The sequence below is a fragment of the Stigmatopora nigra genome, chromosome 18 (genome assembly GCF_051989575.1).
Source record: "Stigmatopora nigra isolate UIUO_SnigA chromosome 18, RoL_Snig_1.1, whole genome shotgun sequence".
Classification (NCBI taxonomy): Eukaryota; Metazoa; Chordata; class Actinopteri; order Syngnathiformes; family Syngnathidae; genus Stigmatopora; species Stigmatopora nigra.
In genome coordinates, this window is record NC_135525.1 from 6,100,634 (window position 1) to 6,124,397 (window position 23,764).

Consider the following 23,764-nt stretch of genomic DNA (forward strand, 5'->3'; position numbering starts at 1 on the left):
AGCCTTTGTTGTTATTTTTAGCTGTACACGTAGTCTCATGACACTTCCACGTTATATTAATATTCAGCGTTCCCCTCTTGCCAAAAATGCCAAATCCTGTCAGAGTTACTGATTATTTAATGTTGTCGATTCGTAACATGTGACACAAGCATACGTTTACACTGGCTGACTCCCAACTTAGTTTTTACGAGATGAAAATATTGTAGCAATGTGGGGATAAATCTCCCATGAGGAAAAAGAAATATATATATTCATAAACATGTAATGTTTTTACATGTACATGTAAAAAAATGTATATGTACATATACATGTAGATATACATGTAAAAAATGTATATGTACATGTAAAAAATGTATATGTACAAGTACATGTAAAAAATGTATATGTACAAAGTACATGTAAAAAATGTATATGTACATGTACATGTAAAAGATGTATATGTACATGTAAAAGATGTATATGTAAGTGTACATGTAAAAGATGTATATGTACATGTACATATACATGTAAAAAATATATGTACATGTATAAAAATGTATATGTACATGTACATGTAAAAAATGTATATGTACATGAACAAAAATTTACATGTATATGTACATGTACATGTAAAAAATGTATATGTACATGAACAAAAATTTACATGTATATGTACATATACATGTATATTTACATATACATGTACATATACATGTAAATATACATTTAAAAAAAATGTTACATAGAAAATCAAATCAAAATGTTCTAAATTCATGACGGTGGGGGCTCGACTTTGGTGTAGCAATTTTTTGTAACATGCATTAATATTTAATGGGATAAGCCCAAAGGTCAGTCTGTCAATTATGATTGTAATAGATTACAACTTTTTCTAATTATAAAATCATACAAAATTGAATAATTCAATGACAAAGTATATACTTTATAAGATGAAATTACCCCAACTCTCCCTCCCAAGAGGCAAATACTGACTTTTCTCCTCCTTTAGAGGAAAATTAATTGAAGTCAAAAGCAAAACAGCAGCCATGATAAGTTTGAGGTGGCGGGATAGAATGTGTATCAGTAAGACGTGTCTATATTGGCTGCCTGTGCATGGGCACTGAAGCATTCTGGGGCTTCTGATTACAGGCCTTATAAGGGGTCACCGGACCCCCCCCTCATGTACCCCTGTTGCTATTCTTAGACTTCAACTATTTTGCCAGGCCACAAACTAATCTACAATACATCAGATTTTAGATATTTATAATGGTCTATCTCAAAATTCCAATTGTGTGGTTTTTCCATGAGGGAAAATGGATGTACGGAGGCTATTTTGGGCTTCCCGTGGGTATTTGCGTGAGGCCATGGCGTCTGAACTCGCCCACGGGCGGCACCCCCATGGGTACCGCCCCGCTTATGGGTGTCCGCCCCACCCGGGGGTCCGCGCGGACAGGCACCTGACGCAAAGAGCGGCAGAGCTGCGAGCGGGGGGCGCTGCAGAGCACAACAGAAGGATACCCAGGCCTGAACGGAGAGCCAGGAACGAGCGGACTCCAACAACTAGCCAGCCATGAGCACGTACACGGTGACGCTGAACGGACCGGCGCCGTGGGGGTTCCGGCTGCAGGGTGGGAAGGATTTCAACATGCCCCTCACTATCTCCAGGGTAAGACGCGCAAAAAAAAAACCAAACAATTTACAAAAAACAAAAAAACGACGTGCTGCCGATATACATTCAAAATAAATGCTACTCGACGCCATTAAAGTGATGAGGATGATTTTTCAGGGTTTGGAATTAAAGTGGGCTAACTCTATTAAAGTGCAATGCTGATCTAAGTCCAAATTTTCAACAAGTGTACTGAAGGTCCAAGCTTATATCAACTCTCATGAAATGTCATGAATGGTGGAAAGGAATGACAAAGATAAAAAGGTTTGTTTGAGAAGGTCTGAGAACAAAAGAGGGCTAACTCCATTTTTAGTACAACAGTGGTCTAAGTCCAAGTTTATGTGTTGGAAGATTAACAACAATGGCAAGATGAAAATATTTTGATTTTGCCCACAAAAGAAATTGGGATACTTAGCTTCATTAAAGTAATAAAGTGTATTTTTTGTGTTAAGATTTTTTAGGTTTTTTTCCATAGAAATAAAGCGGGCTAATTCCAGTTTAGTGCAACAATAGTTTAAATCCAAACTTCCATTCAGTCTACTCAAATATTGTGCAAGATAAAAAAAAAATAATGACAAAGATAAATAGATAAATAAAATGCTTGTTGTTTTGCCATTTTTTAGAATATTGGTCCAAGTCCCAAGTTCGAATGACAATATAGACTAAAATGTTTTTTGCTTCTGGAGTATGAGCAATAAGTCTAGTTCAGTACATTAGTGGTCAAAGACCAAAATTCTATCATATCTAAAAACATGCATGTTATAAATGACGAAAGAGATTGTCAAATGTAAAATAAAATAGTTTTTGGCATGTGAAAACTAAAGAGAGCTAAGTCCATTTTAGTACAATTCGATCAACTCTCCTAATAGGTCATGTCATGAATACTGGCACTAAGAGTGGGGTGATACAGACTTTCTAAATGTTTGAAATGGATCTCCCGGCAAGTGAAACCGGGTTTCATCTTGGAAATGCCGAGTGTTGCACTTACAAAATGCCAATGACACAAGGCCCAATTGGAAATGGAACTTTATTTAGAAAAGTTCTGCAGTTCCTTTAATCGTTGGTCTATTTCTAAATGCAAAAAAAAACTTGGCCCAATCTAGTTTTTGGTAGTTCAATTCCAGATTTTCAGTACATAATTTAACAATAACAGAGTTAACTGACTTTAGTTGATGCTCAAAAAACAGTCATCTTTATTTTCTTATGCTTCAAATGACTTTTTCTAATGACGCTCAGGGTGTAAAACAACATTTTTAATGTTATGCTACTATTTTTTCTAATTATAGGCTCACTTGCTCTTCCTAAATGAAAGTCAACTACTTAAGATCGGCAAATAGAGGACTACGTTAAAGTGAAAGTGCCACATTTCGTTTCATTTCGCTGCCAAAAATGACAAACTTTACATCCAAATTTTTTAAATGCCATTAAGATCCGTGGATTTAACGTACTTGAGGCTTGACAACAAAGTGTCCCATCCGCCTCACGTGCTCGCATTATGTAATGTCACAAAGCTCACGCGTGACTCCACACTGGTGGTCTAAAAAATATCCGCTTGTTTGCACTACAGAATGTTCATTTATTACAATTTAAATACAAAGAACAGTTGAGGGGGGAAACAAATAAAGATTTTCTCTAAGAGAAAATAGCATTAGACATGCAAAGATGGCTACCGACCTATGAGAGCGCTTTGAAAGGGGTGGCAGGGGTCTGGCAGGCCCTTTGGTGTATTTACAGCTTTCCCTTTAAATAGCGTCGGAATGGCCGAGGGAAGACGAGGCGGCGAGCAAAGGCCTCACCTATTCCGGGGTCATCGACCACCGACTGAAGCGTTTTGGCTCTTAAAACCAGGGAAAAATTGTGACGTAAATTGCGATGGTCGCCGTATGGATTGTTCGCCGGGGGGTCAGGTCGGCGGCCCCTCGTTTCGGTGACTTTTGCCAACAACTCAGAGAAGAAGAAAGGCCAAGAAGACCTTGTTCGCATCTTGTTTGCCAAGAGCGGGATCAAAACACGCTGGGAACATTTTACCATATGCTCAGGCTTTCTTTTTAAAGAACCCTAAATAACAAGCAGTAGGATTGGCTCAATTAAATTAGAAAAACTGGCAAATGACTAGTTTGCCTTGTAGTAATGCACAGAAACATCTATTTAAATAATAGACCAAAATCTATATATTTCCCACTTACTATTTTTTTTTTCCTTGCACCAGACTGAAGTTCATTTAAAATGTGTGCTTGGATTAATAATCTCTTAAATCATGTTTATTCTGCATCAAATCCACTTTGAATTGAGTTTTACTCTGGAACAACATTTTTCATATATATTTTCTACAATTTTTTTTTCGTTCTCAACTCTCACCACTGTCATTTTCATTTCAAAATTTAAAATCTATCTATACCAATAATAACAAAAATCCAAACTTTTTTCCTTTTTAAAAAAATAGCTATTCCAAAACAACATAATACAAAAAAGAACACTGCCACATCTTTTATAACACAAAGTTGACTGAATGCAGTACAAAAGTGTGTAAACAGATACATAATTTTCAAAATAAACCTATCTTTCTCATGACCAAAAAATCTCACAAAACTGCAGTTAATCATAAAAATAAATACCATGTGTGTGTGTGTAAATGTAAACAAGTCATTTTGTGCAAAAATGACCTGAAGGAGAATTTATGGGGGGAAAAAATGCGATACAATGATGGACAATATCGAAACAAGATTCCTAAATATTGACGCAAGATGGCATCCCGAAAGATTCCGAGCAGAATGAATGTCAGCGGCAGGTGGGCTTCTGCAGAGGGTCACAGGGCTTATTTTTAACTCTTTAACGAGTTGACTGTAAAATTAAACCTGGTATTGTATGTGGCGTGCTCATCTTAAAGGGCCAGCGCGCACAGAAAAACAAATTCAATTGTATTTGTAATTATACATGTCACGAGAAGGGTTTTTTTTTCCTCGTATTTGTCAGATAACCCCGGGCAGCAAAGCCTCGGGTGGCAGCCTGGCGCAGGGTGACATCATCACGGCCATCGATGGCGCCTCCACTGACGGCCTGACCCATTTGGAGGCTCAGAACAAAATCAAGTTGGCCACTAGCAGACTCGTGCTCAGCATGCAGAAGTAAGCAATAAATTTGCTTTAAACTTTGCTCGAGTTTTACCTGTCACATTGGCGGCAGTAGACCATGGCGAATGACAAACAGAATTTATTTACGTCAATATGGTTATATGTAAAAATCCAGAAAATTATTAAATAGAGCAAAGGCAACTTTTTCGTACAACTTTTTTTTGCTATTTATTAGTTTTCTTTAGCATGATTAATTAAATTATGTATAAATAAGGTGAGCATTTTTTTCCTTAACTTTTGACCAAAATTTAAACGTTGAACGCAGGTCGAGACGTCCTGCGCCCGTTCCCACGGCAACCCCCAGGATGGACTCGCCCATGCCAGTCATCCCCCACCAGAAGGTAATCCTAAAATTCAGAAAATTAATATTTGACCCTAGTTATTTGAAATAAAATAGAACTTTACTCGTACTTTTTTTCTAACTTTTAGTCTTATTCCTGATACTTTTATATTCTATTTCCAAGAAAATGTACTCTACTTTTAATTTTATTTCACATTTACACATTTTCTTTCTTAAGACTGCTTTTTTATGTTCTTCTACTTTCATTTAAATTCTCATGCGGAACGCAAAATTCATGGACTGCTTTAATTCGTTGAATACCAAAAATCAAGAAAAACAAATCCTTCCATTTTCTGCTACAACCACAAGAGGGCCCATTTCTTCCCACAATTCTCTCCACGTGAGCTTAGGTCAACATTAGGGTTCGAGTAATGGAGATTAGGGTCACTCTAGGAAACCAATGACGCCATCTGGAAGTCGTCTGTCGCTATGACAATCTTCAAAAGCCACATTGATAAGTCAGGTGTCGGGCGCACGTGTCGGCGACGCCTGACTGGACCACGCCAGAGCAGCTGTCGGCGGGCGGAATGTTCCGAGCCTGTCACGCATCATCATCTTCACTTTGAGATAGGGTGTCCCTGTACATGCCTGCGTGTGCGTTTGTGTAATGGATGCACTTGTGACATCAGCAGATCAGGTAGTGTGTATCGCTCCAGGTATTTCAAGCTATTCCGAGCTATTTATGGTCCCCCCCTTCGGTCCGTGTCATGTGATTAGAGACCCCCCTGCGCTTGTCACTCACTTGTGGGATACTTGTGGGCGGGTGACGAGGAGTATGACAATAATGGAGGAGGGAGGAGGATTACAGTAGAAGGGATAGTTTCCGAGCAGCGTGCCTTTGCAAAGCCCATTGTTGTCTCTCATTTGTCTTTATTTTTGTGTTTTGCAGGTTATCGCCAACACACCTGCCAAGTCAGTATAAAGTCGGGATTCGACCGAAAGTGCATGTTTGGTGTGGGTAAAGCGTGAAGTGATTAACAATTTCAGCGCCCAATTGAGAAGTGTGTTTTGTGTTGTGTTATATGGTCATTAGTCATGTTGAAGAATGGCAAACCCTGAGACTAAGACAAAAAAAGTTGTCATTTTTCTAAAGGGGAAAATTACTTTAGTGTTATATTTACCAATTAGTTTAAAATTTAGTGTTGGGAAAAGTAAGTTTGGGATAGAAAGAGCGTACAAATTTTCTAAGGATAAAACAAGAAACAACCAATGGTGAGCTACAAATCAGTATACATATGTATATATTTCTTAAAACTCTATAATGCTAGATTTTTTAAACTATTTAGGAAAATAAGATTTGAGGAAATATCCATATACATAAGGCACAACTTAAAAAACATGAATTTTTGCCATCTATGTTTTATAATCCAATAATCCTCCTTTAATGTGGATCAATGTGGATTAGTCATTGTTTATAATTCAATATAGCACAGCTCCATTTACTTGATATATAACACAATCCCCCACTACTATGACTATAAACACTATTCTGGTGCACCATATATAAGAAAGAAATTTCAAGATAGCTCATTTATAGAAGGTACGCCTTATAATCCACTTCACTTTATAGTCCGGAAAATACGGTATATTGGTTAATTTACCAAACTCTACCTGAAAACAAGACTAAAGTCTGATGTTATTTTTGTAGCCAAAACTAGTGACTAACCTCGCATGATTGCCCGCCGCCTGAATGAAACAAACATGGCCGAAATTCCCATTTGATTCTCGCAGCGTGGAGTACACGCCCAGTTTCAACCCCATCGCTCTGAAGGACTCCGCCCTGTCCACCCACAAGCCTATTGAAGTGCGCGGCCCCGGCGGCAAGGCCACCATCGTGCACGCGCAGTACAACACGCCCATCAGCATGTACTCCCAGGACGCTATCATGGACGCCATCGCCGGTCAGTCGCAGGCCAAAGGTCACGAAGGGTGAGGCTAGCACCATCGCGCCGTGTCATTTCGCATTGGCCCACGCTGTCCTCGCTCATTCCATCTTTCATCCTGTATCATCCTCATCTTCACCCCCCGCTTGCCGGCGACCCCAGAGAGGAGGCGGGTTCCCCTTTGGCGTGAGTACTGGCCCACGCCATCGCCGCACTTCCCCCGAAAAGACTACTACGACTTTTCTCGTATATTGCCCACTCGGAATTAATAATAATTGGGCCTGTTTTTGTTTTTTGAACAGCACGGCACTGCCAATAAAGGACCCAGTGGTGGACTGCGCCTCCCCCGTGTACCAGGCGGTCATCCGGCCGAGCGACAACGCCCTGGACTTGTCCGAGTGGGCTCGCCGGGCCGCCAACCTTCAGTCAAAGAGCTTTAGGATGCTGGCCCACATCACCGGAACTGAATATAGTCAGTGACCAGTCGCTCAACAAAACACGCACAGATACAAAAAGGGCAAATTTATAGTCGTATAATATAGTCACAACTATAAATCTAAGCCAAGTGTGTCAGACTTGGGTTGGTTCACGGACCGCGTTAAAGTCAACTCGATTTCATGTGGGCCGGACCATTTTAGATATAATATTTAGATTTTTTTTTTTTTTAAAGGATTAAAATAACTGGATTAAAAGCCCTAAATATTCAGTTTTTTTATCGATCTAAAACAATATTTTAGCTTTTTTTTAAATATATTTTTTGATTTTACAAAATGATTATAGAACTAAAAACACAGAAAAAAAAGATTAAAAAATTACAATTATTGATTTAAAAGGCAAAAAAAATCAAGAAATATAAAAGTCAACTTTATACTGTCATCTTTGGTTATTAAACAACTGATTAAAGCTACTTTTCAACTGTAAGTCACTCCCTCCCTTTTTTCTCTCTCCATCCAGTGCAAGACCCGGATGAGGAAGCCCTGCAAAAGTCAAGGTAGGTCCTACTTCGGGTTCTTCCCATACTAGAATCCACCCTAACCTGTCATCTACCCAAAACGACGCAGGGAGAAGTTTGAGTCGGAAATGAAAGGTCCTCGCTTCGCCAAGCTGAGGAAATGGCACCACGGATTGTCCGCACAGATCCTCAACATCCAGCAGTAAAGTCGAGCGAAAAAGGACGTCAAAAGGAGAAAATACATTTACAAACAAGCACATAAGGAATGCCAGCTAGCATAGCTAAGAGAATGTGTTCGACTAAAAGTGGGACGATGCCTCACTACACACTCACGTATACATTTGCTTCTTATATGCGTGTGTGTGTATACAGTAGGTAAAGTATATGTATGGGTTGTGTGATGGATGCTTAGATCTTCGTATTATGTTTCCCCTCAAGTGACATAAGTGTATAAAAATATCACGTATATGTTTAGAAAATGCACGCACATACACAAACACACGCAGTATGTAAAAAAGAAAAATAATGCTCTCAAAATACACTCATTTCAATGTGAATAAATATTTTCCTAAAACGACATGGTCGCGTTGTGGAAATATCATACCTGTCAACCTCGAACCATTTGTGATCTTACCAAATTTTGTTTTCGCCCTTACATATATGTATAAATACATGGAAAATCTTACCACTTTACTTTTTTGTAAAAAATCACGAACAACAAGTGAAAATGAAAGTAAACATAAACAAGGGAACAGGAAACGGAAATCACATGGTGAAAGTGTTACAAAACGAAATGTTTATCATGATCTTTTTTTTTTAGCCAATCAGAGGCGCCGGTACATATATCACTTGGCAGACATGCGTTTTTTAGCCAATCAGAGGCGCCGGTACATATATCACTTGGCAGACATGCGTTTCCGGGAAGAAACAATGGCGGATGGTGAAAAATGGCTAGAAAGTGCCTTAATTTATTTTTTTTTCTCAAAATCACCGTTTAGCGTACCATTTTCATGTGTACAGCGTACCAATATAAAAATGGGCTTTCAGTTGTACCAATTACGGCGAGAACGTACCAGTTGACAGGTATGAAATATGAATATTGTTTGGGGTAATACTGCAAGATTAGGATGAATAAATGTAATATATAGTAGATAAATATTTATCTTTTTTTGTAAAGGTAGTGAAGGAAAAGAGATTTTATAAACAAATGAAAGACTTTGAAATACACCAAAAAAAAACACCAATTCGGGACTTAAGGGAAGATTTTGATTTTACTTTGCAATGTTTTGTCATATTTCTTATTATTTTGGTGGGGCTTTATTTATTTATTTACACAAATTCATTCATAAATAAGATGATAAAAACAAATGACAACCTAAAAGTACAAACATGAGTTAATTGTGATATTTTGAGGATCAAAACTCAAATGAAATGATTAATTCAAGCACTGACTCAAGTGGTTACTTTTCATTGAAGAAAATTTCACCAATTTAAATGCTCTATAATGGCCACAAGAGGGTACTAAAACACTGCTTTCTATGACAGGCTGTTGTCGCCGCCTAGTGGCACTTCCGAGTACAATTTATAAATAAACCCAACAACAGTTTCCAACAAATAACTTAAGATAGATCCTGCAAAATAATCGACGTGAATTCGCAATAAAAACCAATTTACAGCTCCTATACAACTGAATCTGCACATTTTGGGTGGACAAAATCTGGAGGTCTTCATCCGACCATGACTCTGCATTTTTGACTGCAGCAGAGGATGCAATAAAATTCCACAAAACGGCACAAAAAGGAGGGGATTGCACGACTGACGCAATGAGATCATCTCCTCTAACGCCTTCCCGTTACGTAATTGCCAGCTCAGCATCTCTCCGAGGTGTTTCCACATTTGTCCCCACCCCAAAAAAAAAATGTGGCATCGAAACAGCCCCGATGACGTGAAAAATGCTGCAGCATCTTTCCGCCCGGCGCCTGCTCAGAAAGCCCCCCCCCCCCCCCTCCCCTCCTCATTTCCCAGCTGGAGCAGCCGAGAGGAGGCGGAGTCACGGCGCACACAGGCGCGCGCGACATCTCGCATCCTGCACTCGCCATCGCACGCTCGCCGTTAAGCAGCCGACCCGACCGACCCGACCGGACCGCAGCAGGGGACCCCCAGCCGTGTCGTCGCCCCAAGATGGATGCACTCATGAAGGGCTTCTCCATGGCCAAGGAGGGGGTGGTGGCGGCCGCCGAGAAGACCAAAGCCGGCATGGAGGAGGCTGCGGCCAAGACCAAGGAAGGGGTGATGTATGTCGGTAAGCCATTGGACGACAAATGGGGACATCAGGGTGGACAAAGACGCGAAATTTGCCCATCTTTTAAGCCTGTTTTCCAAAAATGCGACTAAAACCTGAGTATCTCGATTCAAGACGCCATTCTAGGATGCCCGAGTCACCTTTCAAGGTGACTTCTAGGCTACCCAGGCCTGGTCTTTGCAATGGAGGAGCGGCACAGTAGTCTCACTAAAACGTCTGTCCGAGCGTTATCGTAATTATATAAGTCGAGATAGACCAGCACTGCGTCACCTCATCCTCTCTCGGATGACTTAACACCTTCCGCCCGACCCCCCTCCATCCCTCCCCGAAAAGGATGAAGAGAAAGGTCGGATTATACATAAAATGCAGCCATAATATGCTCAAAACGTCCACTCTGCACGATTTGATGGACTTTACGTCAAACCATGCAACCCCGGCGTTAAGCCACGAGTGGAAGAAAAGGCTGTGTCATTGCAGTGTGCACGACGCAGCGGCGTCCGCAAGCGTGAAGGGAGGGGGGGCCTGGCAGAAGGGCCCTAGAATGCGCCAAATACGCCAACGTTGACATCCGTCAGTTGGCGTGGCGTTTGTGCCTCTCTTTGGGGCAGATTATATAAGAAATGGGTTTAATCTGCATGTAGCGAGAACATAATGGTTAGCTTCTGAATACCCAAATACTTTGAACAGATTTAATGCCAATAAACTAATCTTAGAGATGACGATAAGTCAGGAAGACTAAAATTAAGTGGCAACCATGGACCTGCACTAAAAACATGATGGTAGAAAGTCACTGCATATCTGTCAATTGGATCCCTTATTAATGCTTGCAATTCCCCTTATTAACCAATATGAAAAAACTACAAATTTACTTATATAGGGTGCACTTAAAAGTCTAAAAATATAATTTAAAAGACAAACCTAGAGTTTGTTTGGGAATGGAATATAAAGCAAAATGAGACAATTGGCTGACAAGGAATGAGCAACCAATAGAATGACTTGATCATCTGAAAAATGTGCCTGTTTCTCTATTTCAGGTAACAAAACAAAGGAGGGTGTCGTGTCATCAGTAAACACTGGTTAGTACATTAATCCATTCAAGAAGGTTCTAAAAGGTACTCAGAAAAAATAAGACCGTTGCCCTTTAATTTCCACCCTCCTATAGTAGCCAACAGGACGGTGGACCAGGCCAACATTGTGGCGGACACGGCCGTCACTGGCGCCAATGAGGTGTCGCAGGCTACCACGGAAGGCGTGGAGAACGTCGCCGCATCCACCGGGCTCATCAACCAGGTCGGTTTCCCAAAGCCGCCCACACACCAAACCCCCATTTAGGGACTGTTGATCTATTTTTTTCTCATTTTTTGGTCTGTCTCTTCCTGATAGGAGGATTCTGTTAATGAGGTTCTCTGACAATCTTGCATGTTCGCCATATATCAAACTCCACTTTTATCTTCTCGCGCAGGGGTGTCAAACTTAGTTTGGTTCACAGGCCGTCTTATTGAATTGGACATCTATCTTTGTTAATGAAAAAAAATTAAATGTTTGCATTACTAGTTATCTTTCAGATTTTTCCTATTTTTTGTGGAAATTTTAAGGGTTGCTTCTATTGGTTAGTGGCATTCGGATGTTTTTTGGGGCATTTTCAGGTTACTTTATGATGTTTTGGGGGGATTTTAAGGTTACTTGTTAACTCATTGGCTAGCATTGAAGGCATCGTTTTGGCTGCAGGGCACACAACAACAAATTTGAATTCACTAAACTCTAGTGTTATGGCACCGGTGCCCCCAAAAATAAAGCCGCAACAAAGGGCCAGAAAAACCACGCGGGCCAAATATGACCCCCCTGGTGGGACACTTCTGGCACGCGGGCCGTATATTTGACACCCTAGTCTAACACGTTATGTACATCACATTCATGCTGCTTACACTAACACAATTATGCATTGCCATAGAAGAAAAGAAATTAACTTTGTATGAAGAACACATACATTTGTCATTTAATTAAGTCATGTGCATTTTCTATATGACTAAACCGAAAGTGCATCACCATCGAACTCATTCGCTGCAATTGACGGCGATAGGCGTCCAATCTAGAGGCACTCGGTGCGGTGATTCACCATCAGCCCATCCCAGTGCCAATATTTGGACGCCTATCGCTATCAACAAATGTGGACAAGGTAAAAACTGCATTTTATGGCTACTTGGGTATATGATTGCCTACCTGAAAGATGTTCTGGGGTGGTGATCCTGGTCTTCTGCTTGTCTGTAAAAACGTTCCAGTCCAGATCGAATTCATCTACCACTTGGCAACTTCAAATATTGTCCCAAAAAGTTCAAATCAATCCAAAATGTAAAGATCAGCGTCCCTTTGGTGAACGTTATTCCAATTCCACTCCGTTTTTAACCTGTATTAGGTTCCCTAACCTACTAGATCCTGGATTTAAGACAGATTTAGATGATCAATGTTGCAAAATAGCGTCCAGGTATTTACGTTTACTTTCCAGATAAATACCGTGTTTATTCACTTTAACTCATAAGATAATCAAAACAATAAACCGGAATACTCGGGAGATAAAAACACGCGCAAACATTTTCGCGTACTCCCTACATTACACCTGGGTTCAATTAACCAGCCAGCAGAAACGCGCATTGAATATCGCCCTCCTGTGGCGTGGAGTGGAACTACATCAGGCTAAACTAAATGACTAGGTACAACTCACAATTTAATGCAGCATGTTCTAACCGCTTTATTATTCTAACAGCTTTCCCAAAACTTAACTAAAACTGACAGCAACCTCGGTGCAACATTGATTTAGTCGTCTCACATCTTTTTTATGGGATGTCGATTTTTCTGTTTCCTATAGGGAGAATATGGTGGGACGGAGCAAGGAGATGGAGGACAGGTAAAAACAAATACTATTCTAATATTATTAATGTATTCCTCTCAGACCAGTCCTATCAAAGACTAAATAAATGAGTTTTTCTTTGATTATTTTCCACTATTTTTTCTTCTTACTCCTAGTATGAATTTATTTCTATATTCCACATTTTTATGTATTCATTTCTTGAAATATTTATACTTTTTTTTCTATTTTTTAACCAGGGTTACTAGTCCTGGACATGACCTGGTCCTCAACGACCCCTTCACTCTCGGCCTACAAGAGTACAGGTGTTTTTCTTTCTTTTTGGTGACTTTTAATGGAAGAGAACCCGTGTGGGTGGAACTCTTCAAAATTCAGCAAACCCACCCATGTGTCAAAGTGTGCCCCCTTCACACACCCCCATCTTGGAAAGATAAAAAAAGAGATGCACATGCATGTGACAAACAGTGCAAATTATCCTCAAATTGGCAATAAAAGTGCAAAGATGAATTTAAATTGACAAGAAAAAGAGCAATAAATACTTCTACATCGTGTCCGACTATATGCATTTTACGTTTTGTGTACTTACCTGGTTGCATGGCATCATTCAAACGTCACACTGGAAGCTTTAATCATCAATCAATGCGTGTGAGCAGGTGGAATTGTGGGAAATGTAGTCATGAAGTGGGGAAAGTGTTTGTTTGATGAGATGTGAGATGACTGCATGTTGCCTTATGAAGCAATTTGACAGGCGCACACGCAGTTTAAGTTTACGTCAATGCTGATTTTATAAAATGTGGAAGAGTTCAATAAAATCTTTTTTGTTGTTGTTGTGAGAAAGCACTTTTTGTGTCTGACTTTGAATATTAATGAGGATTTGTATTACTGCAAAATGTGTGATAATTATCCAGTTATTTATTTTCTTTACTGCTTATTCAAAAGGGTTGCAGGGGGTGCTGGAGCCTATCCCAACCAACAACAGACAATTGGAGGGGGGGCACCCTAAATTGGTTGCCAGCCAATCACAAGGCATGAGGGCAACCACTATTAATTAATATTACATGCACTATTTATTTAATTTTATGATGATAAAAACCATCACCATACAACGAAATAGCAATTAACTATTAATTCAGATAAAATGGATTGAATGTATTTATATAAATTACAAAATAAAAAAAATCATAATTTTGTGTCAAGATTTTATTAATTTCCCCCCAAAAAAGGCAACAACAACAAAAAAAATCATCAAAATAAGAAAATGAGCAAGCGGACGGTTAATAAGACGCAAGTTTTCTTTTCTTGAGGAAAAGCTGCTTTATAGAAGATGATGGGTACAAAAAAAGGTTGTATTGACTCCTTCATAATCAACAGAAAAAAGAATAACGCGTTAAGGGGGGTTTCTTATAACCTCTTATGATTCTAGGGACTCCCTTTAATCCAGCATTAAGGCATCTGCAGTGCTCATCGCTGCCAGCATGTGGCGCACACCATTAAACTACAGTGACCAAATAGACCACAAAGATGGTTTGTTCTTTGGAGGAAGTCTCACTCGGGTAAACGACGACAACGTATACAAAGACGCCGATATGTTCTCGAGGCGGTTTAAACTTTTGGCGGCTGAGGGTGGGAAAGACAACGGCGGCGTGACTGAAGCCCGGGGGACTGAGGGGGCGGAGCTTATGTGAACGTGAGCCCGGCCTCGTTGTACACCTTGAACACCTTCTCGATGGCGTTGACATAGGCAGCCGTCCTCAGGTCGAGACCCAAGTTGTACTTGCTCGCTGTGCGCATGATTTGCTGTGATTACAACAAGTGCAAATCAGACAGTGGATTTTTTTTGTATATGCAAATTTTGGGTGGAACTTCTGGTTTGTGTTGCCGTGTAAGTATTAGGACTTACCCGGGCAGATCTCTCCATGGTGTATGCCAAACCGGAGTGAACGATGTCCTTTTCGGAAGCACCCTGCCAAGAAAACACACATTTTAGATCCAAAAAAATGTTTTATGGGTATCCTGGTGAAGATTTTAAGGGTTACTCACTGCAACTCTAGCCTGGAAGTCAGCGGTGGGCACAACAGGGATAGGTCCTCCTTGTTTGCCAAATTTCCTCTCCAGACTCTCTTGGACAGACACTGGAAGAGTAATGATTTGGGTTAGGGGAGTTAAATGAACAATAAAAAGGTAAATTCAAGTACTAGAAAAAATTTGGACATCCATCAATGTCAATGGCAGCCAATTAGTTATGAATTGAATAAGTGTAATTTGTTTTTATGGCTTGTCATAGTAATACATGACCAGAGGTAGTCTTACAAAGTAGTCACAGTAAAGTTTTACAGACAAATAAATAAAATATCAAGGGTTGTTTTGGACTAACTGAGCAGATGGTAGTTGGAGTCCCGCTCATATTTGAAGGTCAGGCGTCCATAGCTGACGTGGTTAAGATTCTTCAGCCACTCGAAATATGACACCGTCACACCACCAGCGTTCAGGTACATATCCTGTAGGGGCCAAGTGAAACCGTTACGCTATTGCTGCCACCAAGCACCCTTTCAGCTAGTTTTTCCTGTTTAGCACTTACAGGGATGACCATGACATTATTGGCCAGGAAGACCTTGTCGGCATCGGGTGTGGTTGGACCGTTAGCTCCCTCGGCAATGATCTGGATTAGACCGGAAATGTTAGTACCGTATTTTCCGCAGCTTCAATGAATGGCCTATCTTCACATTTGTTTCATATATAAAGTCCACTACATTATAAAATGTAGTAGTAGTAAAAATAGTAGTAGCAGTAGTAGTACTAGTAGTAGTAGTAGTAAAAATAGTAGTAGTAGTAATAGTAGTAGTAGTAGAAAAAATAGTAGTAGTAATAATAGTAAAAATAGTAGTAGTAGTAATAGTAGTAGTAGTAGAAAAAAATAGTAATAATAGTAAAAATAGTAGTAGTAGTAATAGTAGTAGTAGTAGAAAAAAATAGTAATAATAGTAAAAATAGTAGTAGTAGTAGTAATAGTAGGGGATTGTGTTATACATCTACTTGATGGATCTGCAGTACTATCCATAGTAGTAGTGGTTAGGAGTTGTGTGATATCCACTAGTTAGAGCTGTGCCAATGGGAATTTCATACAATGATTAAATATTGATGCATATAAAAGGGAATTTATATTAAGGCAGTGTTTGAGTTTTTTAGTTATGCCGTATATGCGGAAGATACAGCACTTGAGGTACATCAATTTTGACACAAGTCAATGAAGGTGTCACCTTAGCCTTGATTTTGGGGGCATTGTCCCGCTTGAGCTGCTTCTCTCCAGCGGCCGGGATTAAGATGTGGCAGTCGGCTTCCAGAATGTTTCCCTCGTAGGGTTTGGCCCCGGGGAAGCCCACGATGGTGCCATGTTGCTGTGGGGGAGAACCCAAGTCAAGGCGACGGTGTGACGCCGGCAGGGTGTATTTTGAGAAGTGGCAACAAAACAAATGGCTACCAGTTTGTAGTCCTCCAGCTGCTTGGGGTCGATGCCTTCCGGGTTGTAGATGGAGCCGTCGATCTCGCCAATTCCCACGCACTTGGCGCCATATCGGTGCAGGTAACGCATGGAGTGGAGACCCACGTTACCAAATCCCTGTGGCAAAACAAAGTGAACAAAATGAACTCAACACTGGCACCCCATTTTAATGTAGTTGTAAAAATAGCATGTAGGCATGGCAGTGATTGTTTCCAATGAGTGAAAACCACAAGGCTTAATTCCCATCTTGCTAGACCTCCAAAATGACTTAATCCGGCCGGCTCAATCCTCACACACAATTCTGTGGGATTACTCTGTGATCAAATCAGATGTTGCGTCCACTTGCCCTCATCTTAATCTGCTCTCTAATATCAAAAGCTGTGACTTTCACTTGGTTCGCGGTCATCGAAAAAAGGGCGAGCCGCACTCACCTGCACAACAAAAGTCTTATCCTTGAATCCAGGAGTCAGTCCCAGCATGCTCATATAGGAAGCCTCGTTGATGAAGTTCTCGATGCCGTGAAAGACTCCGCGACCGGTCGCAGAGATACGGCCGTGGATGCCGCCTTGGCTGATTGGTTTTCCTGTCACGCAGGCATGTGCGTTGATGTCCTGTTGGAGGGGAATTGAAATGGTTTTATTTGTGAATGTTTTAAAGATTCTACAATAGAAACATACACTAAAATGGAGAAATGGCAACTATTTATTCAAATATGGCGTCTGGCACTTTGCTAAAAAAAAAGATGTACAAACAGTAGTAGTAGTAGGGTGGTAGAAAACTCCCAATGAAGATTGGTTCATATGACGTGTTTTTGTTATGTATTTTTTTTAATGAAAGTTCCTGAGGCGTTTGTGTGTGCATTGTTTGAGAGTCAAACAAGTGGTAAGAAAAAGTAAACAATTGGTATGAGTAAGTAAACAAGTGGATTACAATTTAAATTGACCTCAAGCTTTTCTTAAACTACAATCACAATAATAGAATCAGGCAGGCCAACTGTATAAGTCCAACTTTGCCTCAAGGTGGCTACTTCATACCTGTCAATAAATATAGCACGCTAGCAAGCAATGTACCCAGACAGTCAAGCTGTCAGCACCATACAATCTGGAATTTAGTGCATACTGATTGGGCACCCCGTCCAATCTTAGACTTTTAAGTCCGCCCTATGTGAGTAAATATAAGTTTTTATATTTGTTTTGTTTGTTTTTTTAATAATCGCTTAATAAGGGGAATTGGCATCATTAAAAGTGGAGCAATTGGTAGAGGTTGGCAAGAATGCTACTTTCAAAAAAATGCTGGCAAATAAACAGCCGTTATCAAATGCAGCCCTTTGTCAAACACTTTTGGCACTGTTAATTCATTATTGACAGATCATTAAGTTGACCAACAAGCGTACTAAACTGCTTGTGAATCTGCTTTCTCTCATTCGGTCTATTGACACACAGAGAAAGAGAGAAGGGGGAGGGAGTGAGGGAGAAGAGAATGTTTGCTCTGGCGGGATGGGAGAGGCAGGAAGCCATTGGTTCAGAGTGACTCACTCCTTCCACTTTGCTACATCTTGAAAAAAAATGAATTGAAAAATGGAATGTTTGCCCTACAGCAGAGTCTGAAATTTGGCCCACTGCTTTCTTTAAAACTCACCGTGTGTGCGATCGTGTTGGCGTAGGTGTCGGCGATCCAGGACATTTCTCGCTCGCCGGTGCTCATGTCCGGAGCCGGGACATCGATGCCGGGACCTGGGTGGAATAGATAGATTACAGTTTGTTTTTTTTCTCAACATGGAAACAGGATTCTTGTTTGAAATCATCACAAATAGTGGATGGAATGTTCTGAATGCCAAGTTAACCATGTCGGATGATGTTTCAGATGTTCCAGAAGCAGCTCCAAAAACTTGGGCGGGGTGGCAAAACTAAGGGAGGGGGAGGGGAAATGTCTGAAAGGGGGGATGTGTGTGGTAAGTTTCGCGTGCAGTATTTGGAAGGGAAAAAAGGGAAGTATTTAGAAAGTGGGGGATGTGGAATAGTTTTTGAAAAATTAATCATGGAAAACTAACAAGGGTGTCTGTAAGGGATCTTTTTGGACATGATTTTTTTGTGTTTTTAGTTGTTACCCATTTTTTTGTTTCTTTATTTTTTTACAGTTTGGAAACATGCATAATTTGCAGTTCTATGAAAAATAAGTCTTACCAATGAATCCTTTCTTAGCCAGCTCAATGGTGAATCTCCTAGTGATCTTCTCCAACTCATTATCCTGCAAGGTCAAAAGTTCAATCATTGTTTACCAAAGCCGAGAAATGCTAATATTAGTTCGGTAACAAAACAAAACACTGTTTTGCATAGTTGCTTGCTAACCAACCACCCTTTAATTACATATATAGTGAAGGAATACATTTCCTGTGGTATAGCGTGACTCACAGAGTAATTCCTGGGGTTGATCTTGACTCCAGCTTTGGCTCCTCCGAAGGGCACATCTAGCAGAGAACAACATTTATAGATTAACTCAACGCCCTTCACATAAACTAGCACCAAAACTCACCTACGACGGCGCACTTGTACGTCATCAAGGAGGCCAGAGCTTTCACCTCATCCACTGACACATCAGTACTGTAACGGATACCTTAAAATACAAAAAAACATTGTTACTTAAGCTGTTTTCATGACTTTTGACTGAGTTTTATGGCAATTGTAAAACACTCATTGAGGACAATGGGATTGACAGCCACTCTATTTGGAAAGTGGAATGGACATCTATTGCTGGGAATGGCACTGGGAAATATAATTGTACTGTTCTAAGGATTTAAACTGATTTTAAAATATAAAAGATAAAAGAAGGCTCCAGCTTTGATCATTTCCAACATCAGCTGAGCCACCATGAGTCATGCAGGAGGACAATCCCACACTCTGTGATCAAATTATAAAGAAAAAAACAAGCCACAGGGATGGAAAACCGCACCACCACCACCATTACTACTGCAGTAATGACGTCATCCTAGCAACCACTGCTGCAAATCACATGGAATCAAGTATAGCAGGATTTTTTTTAAGTTGCCTTTAGGGAGAAAAGCAGCTGAGCCTTGAAGAAAACAGCTCCCCCAGAATAGTCGCCCATCCCAGCAGGTGTGGAAGCGTTAACAGCACGGCTGACCGACGACTGCCATGACGGCGTGCGTCTCGCTACTACGGCGCCCTCCCCCACCCGCTGGGGCCACTGGCGAATAGGAAGGCTTGGAAAAATAACCACCCCTCCTTCAGTTAACAACACCCACAGCATTTCCCCATACATCACTACATATTAAATTACCCAGAATGCACTGCAGGGAGGAGGGAGCACTATGTGCATGCATAGATGAGGCCTTGAACTTTGTGGGTTCAAAGGTTGACAAATGCACACGCTGAAGTGTGCAAAGTTATCTCGGGACGAGGGGAGGGGGGGGCAGTTATTTAGTGGCTTGGTTGCTTGAGTTTCAACCAAAAATTCTAACTTTAAAAAGGAAAATCAATAAAAACATCCATTAGTGGAGTTGATTATACCATGAAAATATAGCTTTAGTTCTATGACTATACTTTCCCAAATTATGTCGCAAATAGAAAAAAAATGAATATTTCAAGAATGAGTTAAAAGATGTTTGAGCAACAATAAATTGAATGGCCATAGTCCAACTAAGTGGGATTTTACAGCAATTCCGATAAATTTTACCCAGCTCTAAAAGAAACAAGGCCAATGCTAAAAAATTAAAAAGTACTCCATGAAGCTCAGCAAATCACTTTAACGTGGTTCAGTGTCATTGACGCAATACTTTAAGATCAAAGTCTTCAACTTGGATACAGGATGTCCAGATGGCAAGTTTCCCAGTAAATTACATTTAAACAAAAAACAATAAATCACAAATATTTAACTGTCACATTTAAAGCAAAGTGAAGCCTCCTATCTGTACATGCATAAAATTCCTTTGATATCAGTGCCATAAAAGTCATGACTTTTGATACTTTAGTCCAAGGAAGACTTTCATGTCTTCTTTAATGGCCCCTCTTCAACGACAACCAAATGTCAGACCCTATTATGATCTTAAAAACCTTCTACAGGTCAAACAAAAACATCATCGAAAGTTGAAAGTTTTATTACCAAAAGTGTGTAAACCATTAAACATGCAGATCTATGGAACAATAGCCAATGTTGAAGATTATTGGTGAACTTCCTTGTAAAAACGCTAAGTAACGCTAAGTAAAATGCTAGGCTAACCGCTAGCTGTCACGCGAGCGTCACCCGGCTGACCCCGGCCTGGCTCACCTCCTTTGCAGGGGGTCCGGTGCTGGCTGTGCTGGGCACGGTAGCCCTCCACCACTTCCCATTCGCCGTTATCCCGCTTGATGGGGAAGGACACGCTCAAGACGTGGTTGCACGGCTTAATGATGCGCAGGATTCCCCTCACGCGATGCCGCTTCTGTTCGGGAGTCTCACGGGTACGCAGGTCCTCCACCAGCTTGTCCTCCACGATGGCGGCTCCTCGGTCAAAGAAGCCCTCAACCATGCGGAAGAAGTTGGGGTCGTCGTGCTGTTCGCCCGCTGCCGCGTCGGCGTAGCGGCGCACCCGCAGCAGGGAAGCGGAAGCCGGGAGAGTGGCGTCCACGCAGCTCGAGGCCAAAGCACTGCCCGCCGTGCGGCTCATCAGTTCCCCGAAGTAGCGATACATGGCCGCGGTGAGTCGAGAAAAAGGGGGTGGAAGGCGACGACGATGAGCGGAGGGGAGGTAGACGCAGGCGGACAAGACTCCTGGGGGATCCTGGCTCACAGCGTCCGGAGATCCGAGCGACTGGGGAGTGACATGCTGGGCGTGTTTGCTTTAAAAGGATGCCGAGGCCCAGCCGAGGAGGGCTTCGAGGAGGGCGCACGCGGAAGGGGGAGGACCCTCTCGTCCGTGCGCGTGCACGACGACGCTGCAGCAGTTGCCTGAGCGCGTTCACGACTACACATTGGCCATCTAGCTAATTCAGTCTATCCAATCTTCCTAACTCCACTTAGTCGTATATTGAATATAGTATATTGAAATGATATACTAAGTGACTAAGTGGAAATACATAAAGATTTTAAGTATTTTCTAGCTTCATGATACCACCAGAGGGCGACAAAGCAAACCTACATTGGACAAGAGTGAATTCAAAACAAAATCTTTTGAAACTTTCTGAATTTCCAGGAATCACAATCAATAAAAAATTTTACCAACTAATAATACACTTATTGACGGACATATACGTCCATTTCAATGATAGGTTGGCATTGAATGGCCACTGGCCACCTGCAATCGATTGGATGTCCATCACATTCAATGGCAAAACAAATGAAGTAAAACAGAATTTAAAAAAATGTAATGTGAATGGCTTGGAGTCACTTCATTGTTGTATATTCAACTCAAATTTGGTGTCTTCATTGTTAATACTAAGTAGATTATCAATGCCTATTGTTCAAAATGCATCATAGCCATACAAATATACTAATAGGATTGTAGCAGGACAACAAAAGGATGGATATGCATGGCGTGTTCCTTCACACATACATGTCAGTAGGCTCGTATGCAGACCGGATCAAAAATTGTATGCTGAGTTCACGCATCACTAGCTGGACTTAAACCCGTGGACTCTGCACGAAAGATAAGAACTTGGCGGTGGGATGAGCAAACAATCCCAGTCAGTCAGTGCAAAAACAGGAATGGTGTTGCACGATGTTGAACTTCATAACATTACTGAAGTGGAATGTTCTGGGCACTCCAGTAGTTTTCATAATGTCCTGACCCACTTTCACCCATGTTAAACAGTCCATTTTGTTTAAAGATACCAATTGAATGCACAATCAGCATAAATGTCTCCAAAACAAAACTAACCTCCCTCTGCCCATCCGCTCTTATTAGATAAACATCCAAATCATAAAAGGATCATAAAGATATCCCGTTACTAATTTCCAATCACCGCCACCTCTTTTTTACCCCCACATCTACTATCAACGTGTCAAAGGCTGCAACGCTGGCATTTTATTGGCCGAGAGCCCGACAACACCCACTCCAGACGTAGGCCGTGGGGGGTCACGCTGATGACAGCGAGGGGTTTGACTCCAGCGGTCACGTGCTGCTTTGACATGAAACAGCGACGGGGGGGAGTTGTCGGGAGAAATGGTCTCGCCCTCCCCCTTCGCCACGTTGAGGACACCTCCTCCTTAAAAGCAGAAATGGAAGCTCACGCCACACTGATAGAATTCACCCTGGACGTGCACGTAGGCAACTGTCAGGGTCACCTTGAAAACCTGCTTACAAAGCACATGAGGGTTATTGGTTGTCATTTTATGTGAATGTGTGTGTGTGTTTTTATTACTATTTGTCTATAAATCGTTTTTCTATGTACTGTGATATTAAATGTGTAAATATATGTGTACTGTTTTGCATTGTAGTGTTGTGATTGGTATGTAGGGCACTTGTTTAACTCATTTGGCTGTGCAAGTATATGTCCAATTCATTATGACTGGGAGGGGTGGTAGTAGTCATTTTCTGAAAGATGAGAATTTAGGGGCAGTATTCGCAATTTAGCACTATTAGTTAAAATGAATGGGAATGAAACATGAAGATTCAATGGTTAGTCATCACAGTTCAAATTAATGTCTACTAGAGGAAAGTGAATTGGATGTAATGTTGTCAATAGTGGGCAATTGGGTCAATGGTTAAAAAGTAGACATGTTTTCAAGTAATGGTTCTGAATTGACAACCACGAGGATTTGAAAAAAAAAAGTGAAAATGAATAAAAGTGTAATTTTTGTGGAATAAAATACAAACTTGTTGATTCCAAACGCATAAACTGTGCATGTGCACTCAATTAGTTGTTGTTGTTTTTCAGATGACAAGTTGCACTGGGGTATAAATCGCATTTTTGGGGAAGGCAATTATAATTTATTGTATCAAAACCAAGAATAAACATATGTTAAAGTAAAAATACTAAAATTGAGATGAACAGGTCAAAGAGGAAAAAAACTACATAGATAAGTCGCACTTGAGTATTCGTCAAAACCGGCCAAACAATTTAAAACGTGGGATTTATAATCTGGAAAATACTTTAGTGTCTTTAGATCAGGCATGTCCAAAGTCCGGCCCGCGGGCCAAATAAGGCCCGAGGACAA

The 23,764-nt window shown here is 40.9% G+C and overlaps 3 protein-coding genes across 5 annotated transcripts; 2 read left to right on the forward strand and 1 right to left on the reverse strand.

Moving 5' to 3' along the window:
* The first annotated feature begins 1,427 nt into the window (after positions 1-1,427).
* ldb3b (LIM domain binding 3b) lies at positions 1,428-8,525 on the forward strand. 2 transcript variants are annotated; one of them, XM_077738908.1, is made up of 9 exons: positions 1,428-1,642; positions 4,616-4,767; positions 5,039-5,114; positions 6,003-6,025; positions 6,845-7,042; positions 7,159-7,182; positions 7,299-7,468; positions 7,951-7,987; positions 8,058-8,525. In XM_077738908.1, exons 1-9 carry the CDS (start codon positions 1,547-1,549, stop codon positions 8,152-8,154), a joined length of 873 nt encoding a protein of 290 aa, XP_077595034.1. In that variant the 5' UTR covers positions 1,428-1,546; the 3' UTR covers positions 8,155-8,525. The 2 variants fall into 2 exon arrangements, with proteins under 2 accessions (XP_077595034.1, XP_077595035.1); XM_077738909.1 differs by lacking the exon at positions 7,159-7,182.
* A 1,443-nt stretch (positions 8,526-9,968) lies between these two features.
* On the forward strand, positions 9,969-13,953 carry sncgb (synuclein, gamma b (breast cancer-specific protein 1)). 2 transcript variants are annotated; one of them, XM_077739514.1, is made up of 6 exons: positions 9,969-10,250; positions 11,285-11,326; positions 11,413-11,540; positions 11,634-11,651; positions 13,114-13,152; positions 13,353-13,953. In XM_077739514.1, exons 1-6 carry the CDS (start codon positions 10,130-10,132, stop codon positions 13,359-13,361), a joined length of 357 nt encoding a protein of 118 aa, XP_077595640.1. In that variant the 5' UTR covers positions 9,969-10,129; the 3' UTR covers positions 13,362-13,953. The 2 variants fall into 2 exon arrangements, with proteins under 2 accessions (XP_077595640.1, XP_077595641.1); XM_077739515.1 differs by lacking the exon at positions 11,634-11,651 and having other exon boundaries at positions 9,973-10,250.
* Positions 13,954-14,298: 345 nt separating this feature from the next.
* Positions 14,299-21,499, reverse strand: glud1b (glutamate dehydrogenase 1b). Its single transcript, XM_077738573.1, has 13 exons — positions 20,897-21,499; positions 19,145-19,225; positions 19,024-19,079; positions 18,796-18,859; positions 18,251-18,345; positions 17,044-17,223; positions 16,592-16,729; positions 16,371-16,508; positions 15,692-15,772; positions 15,488-15,611; positions 15,154-15,245; positions 15,014-15,076; positions 14,299-14,910 (listed from the first exon to the last, which is right to left on the reverse strand). Exons 1-13 carry the CDS (start codon positions 21,297-21,299, stop codon positions 14,791-14,793), a joined length of 1,635 nt encoding a protein of 544 aa, XP_077594699.1. The 5' UTR covers positions 21,300-21,499; the 3' UTR covers positions 14,299-14,790.
* Between the last annotated feature and the right edge of the window lie 2,265 nt (positions 21,500-23,764).